Source organism: Pristis pectinata, chromosome 15 (assembly GCF_009764475.1).
Source record: "Pristis pectinata isolate sPriPec2 chromosome 15, sPriPec2.1.pri, whole genome shotgun sequence".
Lineage (NCBI taxonomy): Eukaryota > Metazoa > Chordata > Chondrichthyes > Rhinopristiformes > Pristidae > Pristis > Pristis pectinata.
Genome location: NC_067419.1, coordinates 11,939,875 through 11,962,355, shown reverse-complemented (window position 1 = coordinate 11,962,355; position 22,481 = coordinate 11,939,875). Strand labels below are relative to the sequence as shown.

Below are 22,481 nucleotides of genomic sequence, written 5' to 3'. Positions count from 1 at the left end.
AGGTTCATCTTGTGCCAGAGGATGGCCAATGTTAAGCTACAAGATATTTTGTTTGCTAATTTGCTGCATCGCTTCAAGAAAGAGTTGGAGCAGTTCTTTAGAGGAATGGAATAATCAATAATATAAATCACATAAAATGTGTAGAAGCCAACTTCTGTGAAAGCTGGAAAACCAAAATGCTGGAGATTCTCAACGGCCCAGACAGCATCTGTGTAGAGAGAAACAGGGTTAATGGTTCAGGTCAGTAATGCTTCACCAGACCTGGGAGAAGTTAGAAATAAAACAAGTTGAAGTTGCAGAGAAGAGGAAGAGGCAGAGAAAACGAAAGGGAAAGTCTGTGATGGGGTGGAGACCAGGAGAGATAGAGCAATGTAGACCGCGAGGATGCTGGCTGAAAGAGATAGCAAAGGTGTATCCGGGGTAGGTATAAATAGGAGGCAAATAAAAACCGAATTGCCAAAAAAAGGTCTCAAATATTAACTCCGTTTCTCTTCCCAAAAGATACTGCTTGACTTGCTGAGTATTTCCAATATTTTCTGTTTTTAGCTCCAGGAATGGAATTTGGATCGTCTGCAGTTCCTGGGTATTGGTTCAATGGGAGCAGGAGATGGGTTTCATTGTGATCACAGATGTCATGAAGAGAGTTTGAAGGGAAGACTCACAAAAAGATGGGGGTTCAGGAGTCAAGGAGGGAAAATCCATTGATTCCAGTGGGATAAGGGAAAGTAGGAGTCTCAGAGACTACCAATCAGTGGAGATTGGAGAGGACGGGAAGGGGAGTTTAAGGAAGCATTGCACAGTAAAGAAGCCAGAGTTTATCTTTGTATTCAAAATGGTCCAGGGTCACTGTGCAATTTGTGGCAGTGCAGAACAAGGCCTTTGATATTTTACTTAGTGCAGCCAGTTTGGACAGTGAATGGCTGATCCAATTGTCTGCCGTATCTGCATCCCCTTGGATATAGAAGAATGGAAAAGCAGGCTAGGATGAATGGTATTCATGGGGATTGGAACATCAATGGTGGAGATGCCAGGATGATTTTGCAGATCTGTGGCTACAGAAACGTAGTGAATGGGGCACCCAAGGGCAGACAGGTGAGGGTTGGAATTTTGAAAGCGAATTGGGCAGAAAGTATTGTACCAGCACAGAGGGAAATGGTGGTGGTAGGTATAGATTGAGGGTGATGAGGAGACCTCCAAGGTGGCACGGTCCCAGAAGTTGCTGTGGACATGCCAGAGAGTTAAATGGATAGAAAGAGAGTGGTAGTGAGTTCAGAGAGGCAGCACGGTGAATTGAAGTGGAGGCTAAAATTGATTGAGCAGTTGCTCGGTGCAGAGACTGAAGGAGGAATGCAGTGAAGATATCCCAGTGAGAAATGTTTTGACACTACTTGGGTGCACAGTGAACAAGAATGTTAAATTCATGATCGTGCAGAAGGGTGGCAAGTAAAGTTTACCAGCTCCACCATAACACCCTGTGTGAAGGGTCAATTGGTGACTGTGGTGAGGGCACCTTCCAAACCCACAACCTCTACCAGCTAAAAGGACAAGGGCAGCAAAAGCAAGGGAACACCACTACCTGGAAGTTGCCCACCAAACCACACACCATCATGACTTGGAAACATAATCGCTGGGTCAAAATCCCAGAACACCCTAACAGCATTTACGGGTATATCCGCGCCTCAAGAGCTACGGCGGGTTAAGAGGGCAGCTCGCCACCACCTTCTCGAAGGCAATTAGGGATGGGCAATTAAATGTTGGCTCAGCCTGCAAGGCCCACATACCTTGAACGAATTAAAAAAAAGAGGCCACACAATTCTGACTTGCTAATGTCCAGTGACAGGGTATATAAGGCAACAGATCTAACAACATTCACACTCTAATGGTGCTCCGGGGCATGGTGAAAGTCAAGTCAAAAGTAAAAAATAAATAACCAAAGAGACTGGGTGGTAGTCAAGTAACTCAACTACTACTCTAGAGTTTTAGCTTTTTGATCCAGAAACGTGAGTTCAAATCCCACTGGCCACTGGAGAACTTATTGTACAAGAAATTCCACATTTATTTAATTGAATTTAAAGTGTCAGTAACAATAACAACATAACTCTTGAATTATTGTTAAAATCCCAACTTGTTCACTAATGTCTTGAAGGAAAACTACTGTCCTTACTGGTCTAGCCGAAATGTAAACCCTCCAAAGTGGTTGATTCTACCCTGGCTGATCCATTCAAAGGCAAATAGGGATGAACAATAAATGCTGGCATTGCCAGCAACATCCATGTCCCAGGAACCAATGTCATAAGATGCTTGCAGAGGCAAAAATAAGCCAGTAAACATACCAATACAGTCAATGCAAATAGGTTCAATTAGCAGTACTAGTGATACAAAAGCACTAGTGAATTACTTTCATCTCTGGCAGCTAGGTAAATTCCTGGTTTTTCAAAAAAAAAGAACAAGTTCCTTTGGTACATTACTTATTCACTACTTCTTTAATGTTGCACTTTTGACATAAAAATTGGATATATAACCGGGCTGAATATACAAGCCTCCACACAACTCTAAAGAGATGTATATATATATGAACATTCTTCATACTATCTCCACACACAGATTTCTGTCAGGATTGAAATAGGTACAGCAAAATGCAAATAAGTGGTTTACAAAAAGATAAAGGTCCCTTATTGAAAATATAAGCCATTCTGTTTGCCTTCTCAGAATAAATACCAGGATGCAACTGTATATTTGCCCTTGAGGGCATCATTTACCAATGCCAATGACTGCCATGTACATAAATACAAAAAAAAGCACAAAAAAACAGATTTTTAGTCAAGGTTTCTACAGAATTAATTATGTGTCACACAAGATGCAAATAGGCTTTTAGACACTCATCACCTATCATTACATTTTGCTCCCCTTTGGTAGCAATCACAGCCTTATGACTGTCAGGCATTTACTTAACAGGATTAAGTGCCAAGTAATGTTGCTTCATTCCTCTGGGAGCGATTCTTAAATGTCTCCTGTCTGTTCAGCTTTTCGGCATTGACTAGGCCTTGCAAATAATAGCTTTGCCACAGAATGGAATTTACATGTCAGGATTCTTCAGGGTTTTAATGCCCTTTGTTGTAAATTGAACAGGAGATATTTTCCCCTCTCTAAGGTTGTGTATTATTTGCTGGTGTTGTTTATCTCTGAAGGGCCCAGCAGAAATGCAACCATTCATTTTTCTGCTTGATTAGAAACATAGAAACATAGAATACCTACAGCACAATTCAGGCCCTTCGGCCCACAAAGTTGTGCCGAACATGTCCCTACCTTAGAAATTATTAGGCTTACCCATAGCCCTCTATTTTTCTCAGCTCCATGTACCTATCCAACAGTCTCTTCAAAGACCCTATCGTATCCACCTCCACCACCGTTGCCGACAGCCCATTCCACACACTCACCACTCTCTGAGTAAAAAACTTACCCCTGACATCTCCTCTGTACCTGCTCCCCAGCACCTTAAACCTGTGGCCTCTTGTGGCCACCATTTCAGCCCTGGGGAAAAGCCTCCAACTATCCACCTGATCAATGTCTCTCATCATCTTATATACCTCTATCAGGTCCCCCCTCATCCTCCATCGCTCCAAGGAGAGAAGGCCGAGTTCCCTCAACCTGCTTTCATAAGGCATGCTCCGCATTCCAGGCAGCATCCTTGTAAATCTCCTCTGCACCCTTTCTATGGCCTCCACATCCTTCCTGTAGTGAGGTGACCAGAACTGAGCACAGTACTCCAAGTGGGGTCTGACCAGGGTCCTATATAGCTGCAACAATACCTCTCGGCTCCTAAATTCAATTCCACAATTGATGAAGGACAATACACCATATGCCTTCTTAACCACAGAGTCAACCTGCGCAGCCGCTTTGAGCGTCCTATGGACTCGGACCCCAAGATCCCTCTGGTCCTCCACACTGCCAAGAGTCCCACCATTAATACTATATTCTGCCATCATATTTGACCTACCAGAATGAACCACTTCACACTTATCTGGGTTGAACTGCATCTGCCACTTCTCAGCCCAACTTTGCATCCTATCTATGCCCTGCTGTAACCTCTAACAGCTCTCCAAACCATCCACAACACCCCCAACCTTTGTTTCATCCGCAAACTTACCAACCCATCCCTCCACTTCCTCATCCAGGTCGTTTTTAAAAATCACAAAGAGTAAGGGTCCCAGTACAGATCCCTGAAGTACACCACTGGTCACCGACCTCCACGCAGAATACGACCCTTCAACAACCACTCTTTGCCTTCTGTGTGCCAGCCAGTTCTGGACCCACATTGCAATGTCCCTTTGGATCCCATGCCTCCTTACTTTCTCAATAAGCCTTGCATGAGATACCTTATCAAATGCCTTGCTGAAATCCAGATACACTACATCTTCTGCTCTCCCTTCATCGATATCTTTAGTCACATCCTCAAAAAATTCAATCAGGTTCATAAGGCAGGATCTGCCCTTGACAAAGCTATGCTGACTATTCCTAATCATTTTATACCTCTCCAAATGTTCATAAATCCTGCCTCTCAGGATCTTCTCCATCAGCTTACCAACCACTGAGGTAAGACTCACTGGTCTATAATTTCCTTGGCTATCTCTACTCCCTTTCTTGAATAAGGGAACAACATCCGCAACCCTCCAATCTTCTGGAACCTCTCCTGTCTCCATCAATGATGCAAAGATCATCGCCAGAGGCTCCGCAATCTCCTCCCTCGCCTCCCACAGCAGCCTGGGGTACATCTCATCCGGTCCCGGCGACTTATCCAACTTGATGCTCTCCAGAAGTTTCAGCACCTCCTCTTTCCTAATATCTACATGCTCAAGCTTTTCAGCCTGCTGCAAGTCCCCACTACAATCCCCCAGATCTTTTTCCACAGTGAATACTGATGTAAAGTATTCATTAAGTACCTCCGCCATTTCTTCTGGACCTATACACACTTTCCCACTGCTGCACTTGATAGGCCCTATTCTTTCGCATCTTATCCTCTTGCTCTTCACATACTTGTAGAATGCCTTGGTCTGTGGCATTGAAGCTGGTCTGTGGGTGAAAGCTTGACTGAATTTCCAATATGAGGAAGGGGCGACGGAAATAAATTACCCAAAACATTTCTGTTAGGTTTGCAATGTATTATAGAAAAATTATTCAGTTTGAATTTCATAATAACTATAATTTCTAATTAAATAGCTCACATTTTATAGAGTCAGAATGTTTCAGTCCGAGGGTTCAACCCTTGCCTTTGCCCAGTACAGCTGAGATGGTGGTGCTGCTGGCTGTAGGCATAGGCGGGGAGAAACACCTGGTCTCAAGCAGGATCTCCAATCCCACTCAGTACACAGCTAAACCCGTAAGAATGAGAATATGTGTGGACTTCTAATGAAGACAGGACTAAACTAAAACAGGATAGCACATTTATAATTTACCTCCTTACTACAACGCAGGAGGTCCATCACCAGATCCATGCCGGCTCCCAACACAGCAATCCCATCAGTCCCACTCCTTATAACTCTACAACTTACTCTCTCACACATGCCCATCAATTCCTCTTTGATTCTTTTGCCACTTATTTATACTAAAGGGTCATTTACTGTAGCTATTTAACCCCCAACATGTCTTTGGGATGTGGGAGGAAACTAGAGCACCCAGCAGAAAGCCACAAGGTCAGAAGGAGAAGGCACAAACTCCACACAGACCACCTGAGGTCAGGATCGAACTCGGGTCCCCATAGCTGTGCAGCAGCAGCACTAACTGCTGCACTAGTTGAACAGCCTGGTGAAATTCAATACTTGGACACAAACAATACAACAATAAAAAATGTGGAACAATGCTTACATTTAAGTCATGGCCTTTAGGAAGGCCAGAAGACTAATGGTGGCCAATAGGAAATAAAAGGCCAATTCCAGAGCCTCACACATAAACAGAAAAATTAACTGAATACAATTTGAATATACAATGCTCCATTAACGCATGAATATAAATTAACTAAATAAATGAAACAGATGGTTTCCTGAATGTGAGCACAATCCAGGGACAAAGTTTATTTCTTGCCAGTGACTCATGAAGAGAACACAAGCCTAATCTACTCATCTGGTTCTGTAATTTACCCTTTAATTCCCAGTATCATCCAGGTGACTCTGACCTTCGTCCCTTGAAAGGAAAATGCAGTCTCCAGAAAAGAAGTGTCCAGGATTAAATATAATACTCCAATTGCAGCCTCACAAGTGCTTTACTCAACTGTAACATCACCGTACCTTTTGGCATTCAAGGCCTCTTTTCATTACTTAGTTGTACATGATCACTAGCTTCCAATGCTTCTTTTACATAGACTCCCAAATCCCTTTGCTCCTTCACAGATCCCAGGTTATTATCATTTAGAAAATACATTGATCTATCTTTCTTGGACTCAAAAAAGTTTATTATTCTGCACCGCAAACAGCAAGATAATTTCCTGTGATTTTAGTTTGCAGTAATTCATAAAGCTTTTCTCAAAGTATAAGAGAGCACCTTGTAACAAGATCAGCAGCAGAGAAGAATTTCTTCCCCTCCCACCATGCAGGACTCTTGGCCAGTGTAGAGCATTTCTTTATCACTTCAAGACATTTCATTGTTATATGTCGTAATGGACAAACAGAATTTACCATCCTGATTTAGAGTAACGACTCAATTACTGCAAAGAAAATCTCCTAAAAATATAAATTAACTTCTACAAATTTATTCGGCTCACCTTCAAATACAAAATCAGATGAGCTACTTTTACCAATCTCTGTTAACCCACAAATTTGAATATTTAACCATACGTCACCCAATTCAAACTGGTCAGTACATCAGTCCATTTAGATTAGAGATCTTTGCAGACCTTTTCAAATCTCAATGATGTTCATTCACAAAAAAATGCTGAAATTACAAAATTAATTCAATTTTTAAAAAATTAACTGAAATCATGTAAAGATGCTTTTAAATAATTAGAAGCATTTAAAAAAACACAATTTAAGGTTACATAAGTAATCTCTCCTTTCTCCCTCACAATCCCCTTTCGGCTGAATTCCTTAACATGGCTCCAAGAACAAAGCTCCCAGTATGAGCACTGGAACATCTCAACAAGCTTCTGCTTTGTCAGCCAACTCCCCAGCAGCACAGCCCAGCCAGGATATGGCCAGCAGAGCTCACCCAGCTGGTTTGGAACTTCAGCTTTTGCACGGTAATCCCAAAATTTTCTGGAACTCAAGCCCACAAGAAATGCAGAGAGTTCTTTATAGAACTTCTGGCAAGATCCATCAAAACCCAGGTCACCATTGTTGCACCACTGTCTACAATTAAGAATTCTCTCCCTTAAAAGGCCATGGTCAATTGAAACACCCAAGAATGATGTCAACATCTGAGCAATATCATCAGAACTGGATCAAAGAGGAGGAAATGGGGTGAAGGGAAGGTTTGCTGGGATCCATGTGAATGATGGGCCACACCAGAAGGGCCGAATAACTTACGTTATTCCTAATGTTGATCTTTTCCCTTGATATTTATACATCATTTCTAATTGAAATTTTCACCACTACAGAAGGTGAACAAATCTGATTAAATTCTACAGAGTACGATTCACCTTCTCCCGACCCTCTTCCATTTTAATTCTATTCAGTCACATGTATATTCCCCAACAGCTGTGAATTTGAATAGCTTATGCCAATTTCAGAATAACTGCTTGAATAAATAAATGAGCAGCTTTTGTTTGAATGTTTAGTTCTTTATCAAGTCTACTAAACAAAAATCAGGTTAAAATTTCCTACATATATATTTATCTAAGCTGAGCATACATTTACTTAATTTATTTACTGCATTTACCAGATTTTACTGCATTTTCTACATTTACCCAATTTAAAAGCTTTTTATACCCTGATAACCGATAATCATCTGTGATTATCAGTTATGAGCTAAAATCCTTGCAAATGAATGAAATTCCATTCAGTATCATATTTGCATAATTAAAACATCTACTCTAGATCGTAGTATTTTGCAAGTGTGGATTATAACCATATAAACTGATCTACCTGATGTTTTAATTGAATTCCTCTGAAATTTTCATTCCCACTAAAATAATAGGGAAAACATTCTTGAAAAATGAAGTATGTTGATACAGCAGTCACGATTTACAGGCAAATGTGCATTTTGAATCTGATACTGAATATGTTTGTCTGCTATGGGGGCCTATTTAAAGTATTATGAAACGGATGACAAAATTACATATTGTAGCCTCTGTACAAGCATTTCAGTAGCAGTTTTTTTAATGAAATGTATATGGAAGATGTACCTGCACTATGAACAGCACAAAAATCACAATCCAGTTATTAAATTTACAACTCATGGTTAATAAAAAAACTGACTCATGCTTTGGCGTGTGGGATCCTGTCAAAGGAGGTGAATATTGCAAGTTATTAAAATGCATATTCTTTAATGACAAGGATTGAGAGGTAACAAAAAAAACAGGATGTTGGGAAGAGAACATTAAAGAAAATTATTAGACAGTAATGACAAAGGGAAATTTAAATTTGACAGAAGATATTTTATCAAACATGATTGCTCATTATATAAAATGCCACCAGATGTTACTAGGATGGCATGACCATTAATTTAAATTTCTAATTTCAAAAGCCAATAAGTTCTGTGTAAATATCAACCCTGAAAGTTTTAATTTATCTTGTGCCCTTTGCAACCTCAGGTCATTCCAAATCACTTTAGAGCCTATGAATGCAACACCACAGCCAACTTGTGCACAGCAAGATTTCTCAAACATCAATAAGAAAGCAACCAGAGCACCTGCTTTGGTAACATTGGTTGGTGATTAATGTCACCCAGAGCAACTGTTGTAATAGCATAAGAGTGGTGGAAAAGATTCAAGGAAGTACTCAAAGCCTACTTGAAGAAATGCATCTTGCCCTCTGACTCCGAGCTATTTCTGACCCATGATCACTGAACATGGAGAGGGAACATTTGGAACGGTACTGAGAACCTCAAGGCCATCCATAAGGATCCAGGTGGCCTTCGTAAGCAGCTGAAAAGAAGTGCCACCCCACAAACTACCCACCTCCTGTCCCATCCACAAGGGAGGCATTGATCTCATTAGCCACCTTCAGTAAACACCAAACTGGAGTGGAAGTAAATCATCCTGGATCCTGAGAGACTACCCAAGAAGTAGAAGGAGGACTACAAATATGGAGGCGTGAACACTCAATGTGAAATATTCTTTTCTGGAATATTTCTTTAATAACCACATTTCAAAGACACTTGGACAGCTACATGGACAGGAAAGGTTCAGAGGGACAAAGGCCAAATATGGGCATATGGGACTAGCTTGAACAGGCATCTTGATTGGTATGGACAAGTTGGGCCATAGGATCTGTTGCTGTGCTGTATTACTCTAGAACACTCACACAATGGGTCAGAAAATGTTGTAAGCTGCTACATCTCAGCTAATTGATTAACCAGACACTGCAGTTAGGTTACCAGTCAACAAAAGATCCATGGGGCTGGAAGATATCTCAGTTACAAGTTGGGAGACATCTAAAATCAAGAAGGATTGTTATAAAACCAAAAGACTATCAGGAATAAAGCCAGTTTAGGTCAACAGTTAGATGGGGGATGGGTGAGTGAGATGAGCTAGAAAACCAGTCCATTCTAATCATGTGTATCTGGGGTGAAAGGCAGATAGTTGGAGACCAGTATTGGAACATGCATGCAAGGGTAAACAAGTAAATGACAGCACTTTTACCTGAATACAGCACCATTTCCATTAATAAACAATTGTTTAAAATAATTAATCTTTGCAATTGGTTATAATAAATTTGGAGAATCAAACGTGATTCCACTTGCATTGTCCATTTATCTAGGAAGCATCATTCTTTTTCAAATACAAGTCAAAAGAAAACAGTACTCAAAAATAACACAAAAATTACTGTACAACTAACATCATTTTGACAGATTTTCTGATCAGATTACCACATTGCTGCTTATAGGTGCTTGCTGCTTACCTAATGACTGTGGTGTTTCCTACATTCTCAGTAGAACTACTTCACATGTAGTTCATTGGGATGTCCTGAGTTCAGAGACAGCGCCATGTACAAATGGTAGAAATTTTAAGCACATAATTAAGCCATTGTACCTGCATGAACTCTTTATGAGAACAATCTAAGTAGTCCTGCTTCACCTCTCTTTCCCCACAGCTCTAAAATTATTTTCTTTTCCATTTATTTATCCAATTCCCTTATGATATTTGCTATTGAATTTGCTTCCATTACCTTTTAAGAATGCAATCCAGATAATAATAGCTCACTAAATTAGCAGTTCCCCTCTGATTCTTTTGTCAACTAAGTAAATCTGTAATAAAAACAATGCTGGAAATGCTCAGCAGGCCAGGCAGCATTTATGGAAAGACAAACACATTTCAGGTCAAAGATACTTCATAAGAACTGGAAAAGTGAACAAAAAGAGAGTGGGGGAGGAACGGACAGAACAATTTTTGATAGGGCAAGATCAGTGTTACCATGGTGACAAGCTGTTGATGAAGCCATCTGTTGATGGATTAATGAGAATTAAATCTGAAATCTGTTCAGCAAAACTTCTGAAACTGGGAATAATTTCTCCACATCCATAAGCCTACAAATTTTGAACACCTTTACCAAATCTCCTATTTTTGCAAACTAGTCATTTGAAATAAATTTCCAGTATTGAAAATAGTAAATCCTAAAATTATTCCAAAAGAAAGTTGCACTAGGAACAACTGAACAACTGAAGTGAGAATTAGGCTAGATTATTTGTGCATTACTTTCACCGACAGTGCAATAAAAGGACAGACTAGATTGGCCTGTTGCAATCTAGATTCACTTGTTTCACAGGACCTGAAGTATTTTAATCTACCAAGGGAGAAGAGAAAGCATAGATAGATCCCAGCTCACTAATGAAACCTTCTCAGTGTTCCTTCACTGCCACCTAGGCATTAGATTCAACCTGAAATCTTAGAAAACATAATATCCAATGGCTCTCCCACCAATTATTTGGGGTGATAGGACTTTCCCCCACCACCTACCACAGTCCCAGAGCTCAATTGTTACAAAGCCAGAGATTTGCAATATATGATGAATCAGCACTTTGGTAGGTACTTTGAAAACAATTGCTTCCACAAGATTACTAATCTAATTTTCTATCTGTTCTTTCCTGCAGTCTCCTGGTGGACCAACTTTATTCTCTGAATACAGTCATCATTAGCAAGACCAACATTTGCCCTTCCCTAGTTGCCTTTATAAAGATGGTGGTGAGTCAGCTTCTTAAACTGCTGCTGTTCTTGTCATGAAGGGGCTCTCAGTTGGGGTTAGGTAGGAAATTGAGAGATTTTGACTCAGCAATGATGCATAATAATTCTCCAAAGCCAGCAGATTCAAGTGCCCTCTGGGTGGCCAATCAGCAGCTCCAAATAAAGTTCAGTTAATCTATTGTCAAATATTGCATCTCCTTTCCAAGGAAAGTAACAACTATTGTCATCTTGGGAGAGGTAAACTACAGACAACAGGATAAATCCATTAGAAAATATAATCAGGGCCATGAGCTGCAAACATTTTAGCATTGTAACAGTTTGCTTTCTTCAAGGCTAGCAAACACTTTTAAAAACTCAACCTTTCAATCTGAAGAGGAGTCACACTTTTGTCTCCACAGAGTGCAAAAGTAACATGAGAAAAGAAGCATCCCACACACATCCTAGACGAATGAGCAATGTTGTGAATGTGGAGAGAACCATCTCTCCCCGAGGCCAATTAATGACAAAGTTTTCCCGGGGTCCCAAAGTACTATTTACAATGTACTTTCTATCTCAATAGAACAAGTAAGGACAGTTGACAGGTTTAAACTATGTAAGGATAGAAATAGATTGGAGGTTCAGTTTTTTTTATGCAGAGAAAGAGTCCCTGAAAGTGGTTGGTATAAGAGGTGCTGAGTCCTTTATACCTTCATGAAAGGCCTAGTCCTGTCCTTGACTGAGACAGATTACATTACACAGAAAGTATAAACATGTCACCTGATCAGATTTACACCGCTTCAGTGGATCAGGAAGGAAGGAATAAAGGGTCTGTTGTTTACTTTGTGATCCTGTGTTATTCATTTGCAGGGAGAAAGAGTGCCCAGTAATGAAGCTCCATCACATCCTCCCTGGTCAATTTTGCATCCTCTGTCTTCCCCACCCTTAACCTATAATCTCCTCCTCCTTCCCTCCCTCCCTCCCTCAATTACTTACTCCATCCTTCTACCCACCTGTACAACCCCTCCCCTGGACTTTTGACATCTACCATGCAACAGTTTAACCTGTGCCAAAGCACGGCTAACCTCCACCATGGAAGGTTCACGTTCTGGAAGACTTTGTTTTGATGCTTCACTCAATGAGGTCAAAATTTTCCCCCAACATACATACTCACCCCGCCCCATGTCTTTCCCGTCTCTCTGCCGCCAAGGCTTTTGACCCTCTTTTACCTATCTCTACAGCTCAAAGACATTTAAAAACTGTTCAAATAATTGAAAGATATTAACAATAATAAATTTACTTAAATAATTTGGTGCTAGAAATTAATTTATGTTGTTTGTTTCTCTTTATTTTAAATAAATAATTTCCACTTACCTTTCTTAATCAAAGGCAATTACCCTATTGAAATGAATGGGATCACCATGGCTGGTACATACAAAGCCTTCAGCTCAGAGTACAGCACTTGCGCACCTCCCCCCAGACTCAGCGGCGGAGCGGGAGGGCAGGGGCTCCGGTATCTGACCCCTGGCTCTCGTCTGACTGCCACCTCCCAGCGTGCAGCTGCCAGACTCAGGAGGGGAGTCGAGCAGCCCCTTGGAGCTGGTCAGTCAGTGGGTGACTGCGGGACCACCAAGTGAACATCAGGCAGCAAGTAGTCTTGCTGAGATTTAAGGAAAACCAATGGCCCAAAAAAAATAGAAGCTGGTGATAAAAATAGAATGCATGGATCAATAAATAACGTAGACGGAGAAAGTGAGACACACGTACACAAGCAATGAGATCAATGAAGGCAGCCAAGCATATTGTATGTTTTTTTTTAAAAATAGATAGGGCCTCAATTTGAAAAAAAGTTCAGGGATTCCAATATGTGACCTGTCCTCTCTCACTGATTATAATTCAGGGAGTATACTAACGTTGCTCATGAAAACGTTCTTAGTATTCAGCCAGATCTAACCATGCTGTTCATCATCTGGAATCGTCAACAAGGGGCCAATATCATTTGTGGCTAGCGCCAGTTAAAGCCGGTGTTCGTCCCTTAAAGGGGAAGTCCACTGCTGCTGGAATAAGTGCTGGCAGTCCTTCCAATAGCAGCCATGATCTGGTATATAATCTCGGATATAATGGGTATCTGGGGATATCAAGGGGAGAATGGTTACAACAAGGGAGACATCAGTCGCAAGGGTTCCAGAGGCTGGACAGGGGACTTGGTGGAGGAGATGGGACGTAGGAGAGATGTTCTGCACAAGCGTCCATGAGGACCACCAGTCACCAGACTCAAAGCCGGCAGAAGCAAATAGCCGTGGAGGTGAATGCCAGGAACTGAGCCTCAAATATCGGTGCATTGCTGTGAAACGGTAAATGATCTCACACAACATTTCAAGATCAATGAAGGCATTTTCAAATGCCATATCCCACTACAAACCACATATGTTACTCATTTCACTAACCTCCTTCTGGGCAATGGAAGAACAGCAAAAGGCAGGCAATGATGAAGGCAACACTCAGTTTCACATTTCACCAATTCAGATACAGACAATCTAGAGAACAGACAGAGGCAGAGTTTGTGGTGAGTCACCAACACAAGGAACCTGGATCTAGGGCAGGAGGGATAGATATAGCAGGTGCCCGTGTCCATCAGCTTGTCCATGAGGCAAGTTCTGCTGTGCAAGACTCAGATGAGGACTCTTACAGGCCAAGCAACAGAGGAAGCCCGATGACTATCCCTACATAAACATTGGGAAGGGAACTGGTATTCAGTGTCAGGAAGCCTGGTGAAATCTGACACTGTCTAGGCACAGGGTATTGCACAGAAGAAGGAGCACATGCTTTTCATTGTTGAATTGGCATTCAATCCCAATCACACACTTGTAGCCTCAAACATGACAAAAGGGTTTGAAGGCCAATGCCATAGATACCACTGTTGAGCAAGCAACACCCACCCAGCATCTGAAAACCATATTGGAAGCTCAGACTGCTGCCATTGGGACTATGAATGATTTTATACAAAGGGGATTGCAGGAAGTTACACCAATCATAGAAATATAGATCTGTTACAACACAGACGGAGCACTGAGTTTGTGGCATAATTAATCCTATTAATTCAGTTCCCCTGCTCTTTCCCCATCGCCCTACAAATTATTCTTCCCCAAGGGTCCTTCCAATTCCCTATTGAAGGTACTGATTGATTCTGATTTCACCACCCAAAGAGCCAGTCAATTCCAGATCATAACAACTCTGAGTAAAAAAAAACTCTCACAACTCCCTTGGATCTTTTATCCAAGATGTATAAATCTGTCCTTAAACTATCTGCTAACGGAGACATGATCTCGTACACCTCTATTCAATTTTCTCTCAACTTTCTTAGTTTCAACCACTATCTCATTATAACCTGCCATTCACAAAGATTTATTCTGATATAAATCCAGATCTCTGTTTCTGCACACCCTCAAAAATTGAGCCATTTAGTCTGCATTCTCTCCTAATTCTTTCTGCTAAAGTGCATCACTTCAGACCTCTACATTAAATTTCATCTGCCATTTGTCTGTCCTTTCACGAGCCTATCTATATCCTCTTCACTCTTTATCACACTTCAAAACTTTCTCCCATGCTCGCCAATTTACTAAGATTAGAGAACGCTGGAAATATTCAGCAGGTCGGGCAGTATCTGTGGAAAGAGAACAGAATTAATGTTATAGTTTGAAGAACTTTCATCAGAACGGAGAAAAGTTAGAGACCAAGCATGTTTTAAGGCAGGGGAGGGGGTGTTGGAGAAAACAAAGGAAATGTCTATCATAGAGTGGAGACACTAAAATGACACAAGCGGTGGTGAAGGCAAGTTATTCATGGATAATCTGTCTGGAAGAGATGTACTTTAGATGTAGATAAAAAGAAATGATAGAAATAAGTTTGAATTGTTTGTAAAACTATTTAGAAAATTAAAAAATCCATGTGACCACAACAGTTGGGCTTTATACTCACAATCATGCGACATGCACACTAATCGTGGGTTTTTATTCCATATCTTCTGTGTGTGCTTTTGTCTGCCCTAGTACCCGAGATGGTGCTACTCCAAGTGTTGCAGTGTTTCTGGTGGAAAGATGCTGACTTTCACTTGGGGAGCCTGTAGATGGCCTTGGAGATTGATCTTGAACAGTTCTGAGTCTAGAAGGCCTGAAAGCAGACAGTGGCTCATGCCTCACGGAGCTATGCTATACTTCTCAGAGTAGATATCCACAGATGCTGCCCGACCTGCTGAATATTTCCAGCGTTCCAGAGGGAAAGAAAAAGGGGGGAGAAAAGCAGGTTGGAACTGTGCAATATGAACTAGAGGAGCTACGCTACAGGTGCTTGATGTCTGAGATGAACAATCAACAGCTGCAGGTTTTTGTTTTCAGATTACTATGATTGCTGAAGCACTGCTCTGAGAAGTATAGCATAGCTCCATGAGGCATGAGCCACTGTCTGCTTTCAGGCCTTCTAGACTCAGAACTGTTCAAGATCAATCTCCAAGGCCATCTACAGGCTCCCCAAGTGAAAGTCAGCATCTTTCCGCCAGAAACACTGCAACACTTGGAGTAGCACCATCTCGGGTACTAGGGCAGACAAATGCACACACAGAAGATATGGAATAAAAACCCACGATTAGTGTGCATATCACATGATTGTGAGTATAAAGCCCAACTGTTGTGGTCACATGGATTTTTTAATTTTCTAAATAGTTTTACAAACAATTCAAACTTATATGGTGGATTTGTATTCACAGTCACTTGATTATTACTTCAGTGACATTGGGTATAAATGTGGTGACGAATATTTATTTTGTGTTGGATTTTACTTTTGCATTATGGCCAATTGATGGACAGTGAGAGTGTGGGAAGGTAAGGGTGGTTACTGGGTGTGGTTACTGGAATTACAGTTAGACAATAGCCCTGGCACGAAGGAATGATCTAAATTGTCAGAGACACGAGAAATTCTGCAGATGCTGGACGTGTCTGGAGCAATACATGAAAAATGGTGGAGGAACTCAGCAGGTCAGGCAGCATCCATGGAGGCAAACAAACAGTCAACTGTTTATTTCCCTCCATGGATGCTGCCTGACCTGCTGAGTTCCTCCAGCACTTTTTGTGTATTAATCTAGATTGTCTCCTCCTTTCCCTTCTCCTCTTCCTCTGCTGTTGCTCACCACATAACATTTGAGTTGTCAGAGTGTAACCCTGGACTCCAGTGTTTGGTTTGTTAAGTTGGCTCAAATTCAGCTGGCACCATAGATTGCAAGAATCGCGACCATTGGCAGTTTACTGGGCATCGAGCACGATCACGTGTCAGCTAGAGGGTGAGAATTCCTTTTGGTTTCTGTACATGGCTCAATTGTTATGCAGTGTTTCAATGCAATCTGCAAGCTGTTAATAGCACAATGCACCATGGAAAGCCTGCAATCCCACTGAAGCCATGCACTGTCTGCACCTGCTATTCCCTGGCAAGGCAAATGTAGTTAGCTTTCTTTGAACAGAATCTCATTGACCTTCATACAACAGTGGATAGCAAACCGCAAGATGTTGTAACATCTCAAGCTCCACCTCGGAAAGAGCCCAATATATGATGGTCTATTTCCATAGTTGCTTTGACATCCATTCGCATCGCCAACCTTGTCCTTCTCTGAGGTTGCAGGTTTGGCTCTACCAGGCAACAGGTTTCTGTGGGCATGCCTTTTCTTAAGTGCAGATAGTTCATGTATTTTCCTAGCTAAGGTCTGGGGAGGAGAAATGTTCAGTCAACACCCAGGACAGATGCATCCTTTCCCTAGAGTCTTTTTCTGGTTAAAACCAATTGTAAAAGAAAGGGGGAAGAGAGGTGACAATTTCAGTACAGGAAACATCAGCAGAGCAAGAAAGCTTCCATTTTCTTAATGGCATGATGGTGGATTTCTGAACCAATTCCTTCTTTCACATCCCCTTCTCGGTGGTGCTGCCATATTCTCAAAACCTTAATTCTACCTCTACCGTTATTGTCACTTTAGCATTTCTTTTTGCACTACTTCAGTTTACACGACTATACTTCACACCATTCTATTGTTTTGTGTTTGTCACTGTATTTATTGTTGTATTTATTATTACCATGTTAATCTGTGAGCTTCATGCAAACTAGGAATTTCATTGCACCCTAAAAGAGCTGATCATTGACTTCAGGAAAGGGGGTGGTGTACATGCACCTGTCTATATCAATGGTTCTGAGGTCGAGAGGGTTGAGAGCTTCAAGTTCCTGGGAGTGAACATCACCAACAGCCTGTCCTGGTCAAATCACATAGATGCCACAGCCAAGAGAGCTCACCAGCGCCTCTACTTCCTCAGGAGGCCAAAGAAATTTGGTTTGTCCCCTTTGACTCTCACCAACTTTTACCAATGCACCATAGAAAGCATCCTATCTGGATGTATCACGGCTTGGTATGGCAACTGCTCTGCCCAGGACCGCAAGAAACTGCAGAGAGTTGTGGACACAGCCCAGCGCATCATGGACACCAGCCTCCCCTCTTTGGACTCTGTCTTTACCTCCTGTTGTCTTGGCGAAGCAGCCAGCATAATCAAAGACCCCACGCACCTGGGACATTCTCTCTTCTGTCCTCTTCCATCAGGTAGAAGATACAGGAGCCTGAGGGCACCTACCACCAGACTTAAGGACAGCTTCTATCTCACTGTGATAAGACTATTGAACAGTTCCCTTATACAATGAGATGGACTATGACTTCATGATCTACCTTGTTGTGACCTTGCACCTTATTGCACTGCACTTTCTCTGTAGCTGTGACACTTTACTCTATACTGTTATTGTTTTTACCTGTACTACCTCAATGCACTCTGTACTAACTCAATGTAACTGCACTATGTAATGAATTGACCTGTACGGTCGGTATGCAAGACAAGTCTTTCACTGTACCTTGGTACAAGTGACAATAATAAACCAATACCAATATGATGATAAACTAATCTAATCTAAATTAATCTAATCTAATCTGATTCAACCCAAAGGACAAGGAGGCTACATTTGTTAGTTGAGGACCCACTTTTGGGAGCAGGAAAAGAAATAATATGTCACAGTGTCACATTGAAAGCTGTTCTCTGTGACTACTTACACTGTTTCATTTCACAACCAATAACATCTTGTGGGCTTCTATGTGCATAAACTGAATTTTTACTTTGCTGCATGTGCAATGCAAATCTAACAATTCATTTCCTCTAAAATGAATCACCTGTGCTAGCCCAAAGTACCAAAGCATAATCATTCCTATTTACCTATCGCTACAGCCAAATGTAAGCCCACAAGGTGGATTTATTTTTGAAAAGGCATATTTAATTTTCAATAGCAGCAAGTTTTAAAACTGTAATATTTTAGACAGAAATTATATGATATTTGAAATATAAGTGTAACAAATAAAAACTCGACAGATTTGTTGCTTATTGAGAATTAGCTCAAATTATATGTGTTTATTAGCAAGTTATTGTCTTCATTCTGTTTGGGATCAACTTAATGTGTCATGTACTGGTTATGTTATTTTGAACTAAAAATCTAGACACTGCGAATTCAACTCCATGATAAAAATTTGAAACTCGGAATTGTTTGAAAAAGAGCTTTTCGAACAAATCAAGTGATGACAGTAAACGTGACCAAGCTGGTTGAGCTTCTGGAGGAGAAATATGCGATAAAGGCCTGGTGTGGACTACTCAGGATCAGTTCCACATTGTTGTTGGTCACCCCCAGAAATGGCCGAGTAAGCCATTTCGTTGAATCACTTCTTTCTGTGGTGTATTAGGAAAGGACAATAATTGCTATCAGCCAACAATACACATCTACAGATTTCATAATTCCCTGAGAAATGTGCAGATACATTTCCCTAAGCCAATACTCCTCTGAACTGAAACTTATGACACAAGGGGATAAAGGAGCACAGTAAAGATAGAATTGCTTTCTGCCCTCGCTTCTCCCTGTAGAAAAGCAGTGGGTCTCTGCTCACTATTTTCCTGCAGCAGTTCAGCCAAGATCAGTAACAGGTCCAGGTTTAGACACCAGGTATAAACCTGATGATGCAAGAGTGCCTCCTGGAGGTCCTTTCCCTTGTCTTACAAATTTATTATGTTCAGGAGTTAGGAGCATTGACCTGACATGTAACATTCCTGCTTTTCCATCCATGCTCATTGTGTCAGAGATATTATGACTTTTAGATATCAGAGTTAGAATTTCTGTGTGAATATATTCTATTAAAAAGATATTTCTTACCAATCATTCTCTAAAGCACATCTATTTTCTATCCATGGACAATTAGCCTATTCCATAAACGGGGTATATTTCTTAACTGGCCATTATTTCAATCTGCAATTCCCACTAACAGACCATGGTCAAATAGTTCCCTTTTCCTAATGCTACCGCATTATATTTATTTAGGAGGGAGATTCATTTTATGATGTACTGGAGATCTCCAAATAAAACTAGCTGAAAGGCATCCCTTTGTCACCGTCGGATCGTGGAGTTTCATTCAGTTTTAGTTTCTATAAATTGCATTTGTTAAGATTACATCCTGGATTGTGACAATGGCGCATTGGCATTCAAACATCTGGCGTTTTCTCAAAGTGTGTCACTGGACTGGGCTGTCGCAAGTCTGTCCAAAGTTCATTCCGGTGGCTTGAGTTGGGTTTTTCTCCCCGCGACATGGGTGTGAAAGAGCCGGATTCTTTGAATCAGATTGATGAACAGATTGCATTTTGTCACAGTTAATGATGAAAACGTTATAAGGCGTGTTGGGTGGTGTTAGCTCCCGCATGCAAATGGGTTCTTCAACCATCAGGCTTCACACGCCTTACAATATGCAGTGCCAATGACATGAATACAGTACCAACTATCAACTACTGTTAACCCATTCAGCAGCTCAACATATTCCTGTGCTTGTAATTAACTATGTGCCGCGTTTGCTTCGGGTCTCGTTGCATCCTTACATCAATCCCTTATAACATCCGTCTCTTTGCAATCACAGCATTATGGCTTTATACCGAGACCAATGTTTTGCACGTGAATTAATTAGCCACCTGAACTACCCCAAGTACTGTGCGCTGTCCCATTTAACCATTGTCCTGTCAACACCATTTTGCCAACAGAAGCTCCGTTTAATTTGAAGCAACCAGCCAAATTAACAGTTTAAATTGTCCCCGTTTGCACTGCAGCAGGTAACAGGGGGACTAAACCGGGAAGTGAACTACAGCAGAAAAGCACAGCAAAGTTATGCTTCAGTCCACTTACACTGCACTTTTTACTCTCTTTAGTTTATACTTAACGGTGTCAACTGCGGTGTACCTGCAACATTATTGGGCCGTGCGGAACTCTGCAAGCAAACTTTGCTCTAATACCATTGGATCTCACCCTCAGGCCACAGAAGTTCTTGCATAAATTCTGTGCTTAGAATTGCGTTAGCATTTGGAGGTGACGTTATTCTGTAGGACCGCTTACACAGGGATATAAACACGGACCTCGGGAGGCTGAAGTGACGGTGGGAGCAGCGTTGGAAGCCCACGTGCCAAACAACGGGGCTTCCTTCAGACCACGTTTCTTGTTAGCAATAGCTTGGAGCCTACAAACCGCTTGCCTGGTCGTCACCCTCCCTTTCATTGGTTGGTATGAATAACAACTTACTAAAATGCAAAATACTAAACAATAATTCTCTTTCTTTTGGAACAACAGCCACATCTATAAGAGATATCCCCCAGTCCCTGCTTTAAGCAAGGGTGATCTCCGCTCCTTGATAATCTACAAGTCCATACTGCCGGGATGGAAATTTTGTACACAATCTCGTTCTGCGACAGACGTTCTGTGATAGTTGGCGTGTGTTACGAGATACTTTCCTCGTACTTCCCTTCCCTCACACCCACGTCCCATTGCCCCTCTCCCGCACCCTCCAAACTCTCCCACAGATTCAATCAAAGCGACCTATGAATCCCCCCCCCCCTTCCGATAACAACCTCCTGACAGAACGTACCTCTGAATCCCTTACTTAAAACCAACATCAGCCACTAGCCAGAAGGTCCCGAAGAAGTTCCTCGCACTCTCCCGGGAAAACTTGTCCGGTTCCCTCTGCCAAATCCAATTCCTTGCACGTTGACCCCCAATCCTGTCATTGCAGACTGAACTTCCAAACACTCAACTAAATAGGTTATTTAAGGCGAGGGTGCAATACAACAGCGACCATCAGCGTCCTGCCGACTTTCACCGAGCCCACGGGAAGCCCCGGTTCATTACTGACAGTGAGCTTACCTTAAAAAGTCTCAGGATGTTGGCGACCATGATAGAGACGGAACTTCCAGAGGCACCTATAACTCCCACGATCTTGTCGGGTTTGGCGATGATGGGGGGCTCACCACTGGCACATCTCACGTCGGTGGCGTCCTTCTCGATTAGGGCTTGGACGAAAGTCAGAGACTGCTCCAAGGCGTACGTGTCCCTGGAGCAGGTGTCCAGGATGCGGACGCCCAGGGTGATGTTGGTCAGGATTGTCGGGGTCGCGGTGAGTTGGTCCACGGCGTGCAGCATGGCTTCCATCCTGTGGATACCCTTCTCCTTCTTGATCTCGCCGCAAGCGGTGCCGGACGAGCCCCGGGCGTGGACGGGGAAGAGACCCCCGAGAATGAGGTCCCCTTCCAGCCGGATGGAGTGGGCATGTTCCTGGGCTTGGCTTTTCTGCATCACTGCCAGGAGCCAGCAACACTTGGCGGCGAGGAGCCAGCGTCGGCAAGAGGCTCGGATCTCCCGCAGATTCATGCTGCCGCTCCCTGCTCTGCTGGTTTCCTTGGAGCGGGCTGGGAGACTTGGACCAGGCGCATCAAGGCTCGGCTGTCCCGGCGATGGCACGGTTAGCAGGAGGGGAGGAGGTGGCTGCAGCCCGACTGGACGGGACACCGGCTGGAGACTCCCGTGGATTTTTTGATCACATCCGTGCCCGGCATCTCCCACATCGCTGCCGACCCTCTCCCTCCCGGGACGCCAGGAGAGGACGGAGAGCCTCTCCCTCTTGCCTCCTCTGCCTCAGCTGAGGACTGAGCGCTGCTCCCGGCTCTCCGGCGTCAGAATCCTTTGCAAAGACGAAGGAGAGGTGGCTCCGCACGGCGCCCTGTTGATGTGCAACCAGGAAACCAGATCAATA

General features: G+C 42.4%; 1 protein-coding gene across 1 annotated transcript in view; it reads right to left on the bottom strand.

The window, feature by feature from the left end:
• Positions 1-21,732, bottom strand: part of LOC127578220 (metabotropic glutamate receptor 8) — a 272,133-nt gene extending 250,401 nt beyond the window's left edge. Inside the window, exon 1 of the mRNA XM_052029966.1 lies at positions 21,596-21,732. Coding sequence (XP_051885926.1) covers positions 21,596-21,625 — 30 coding nt within the window. The 5' untranslated portion in view covers positions 21,626-21,732. The remainder of the gene's footprint in view (positions 1-21,595) is intronic.
• Positions 21,733-22,481: the final 749 nt, after the last annotated feature.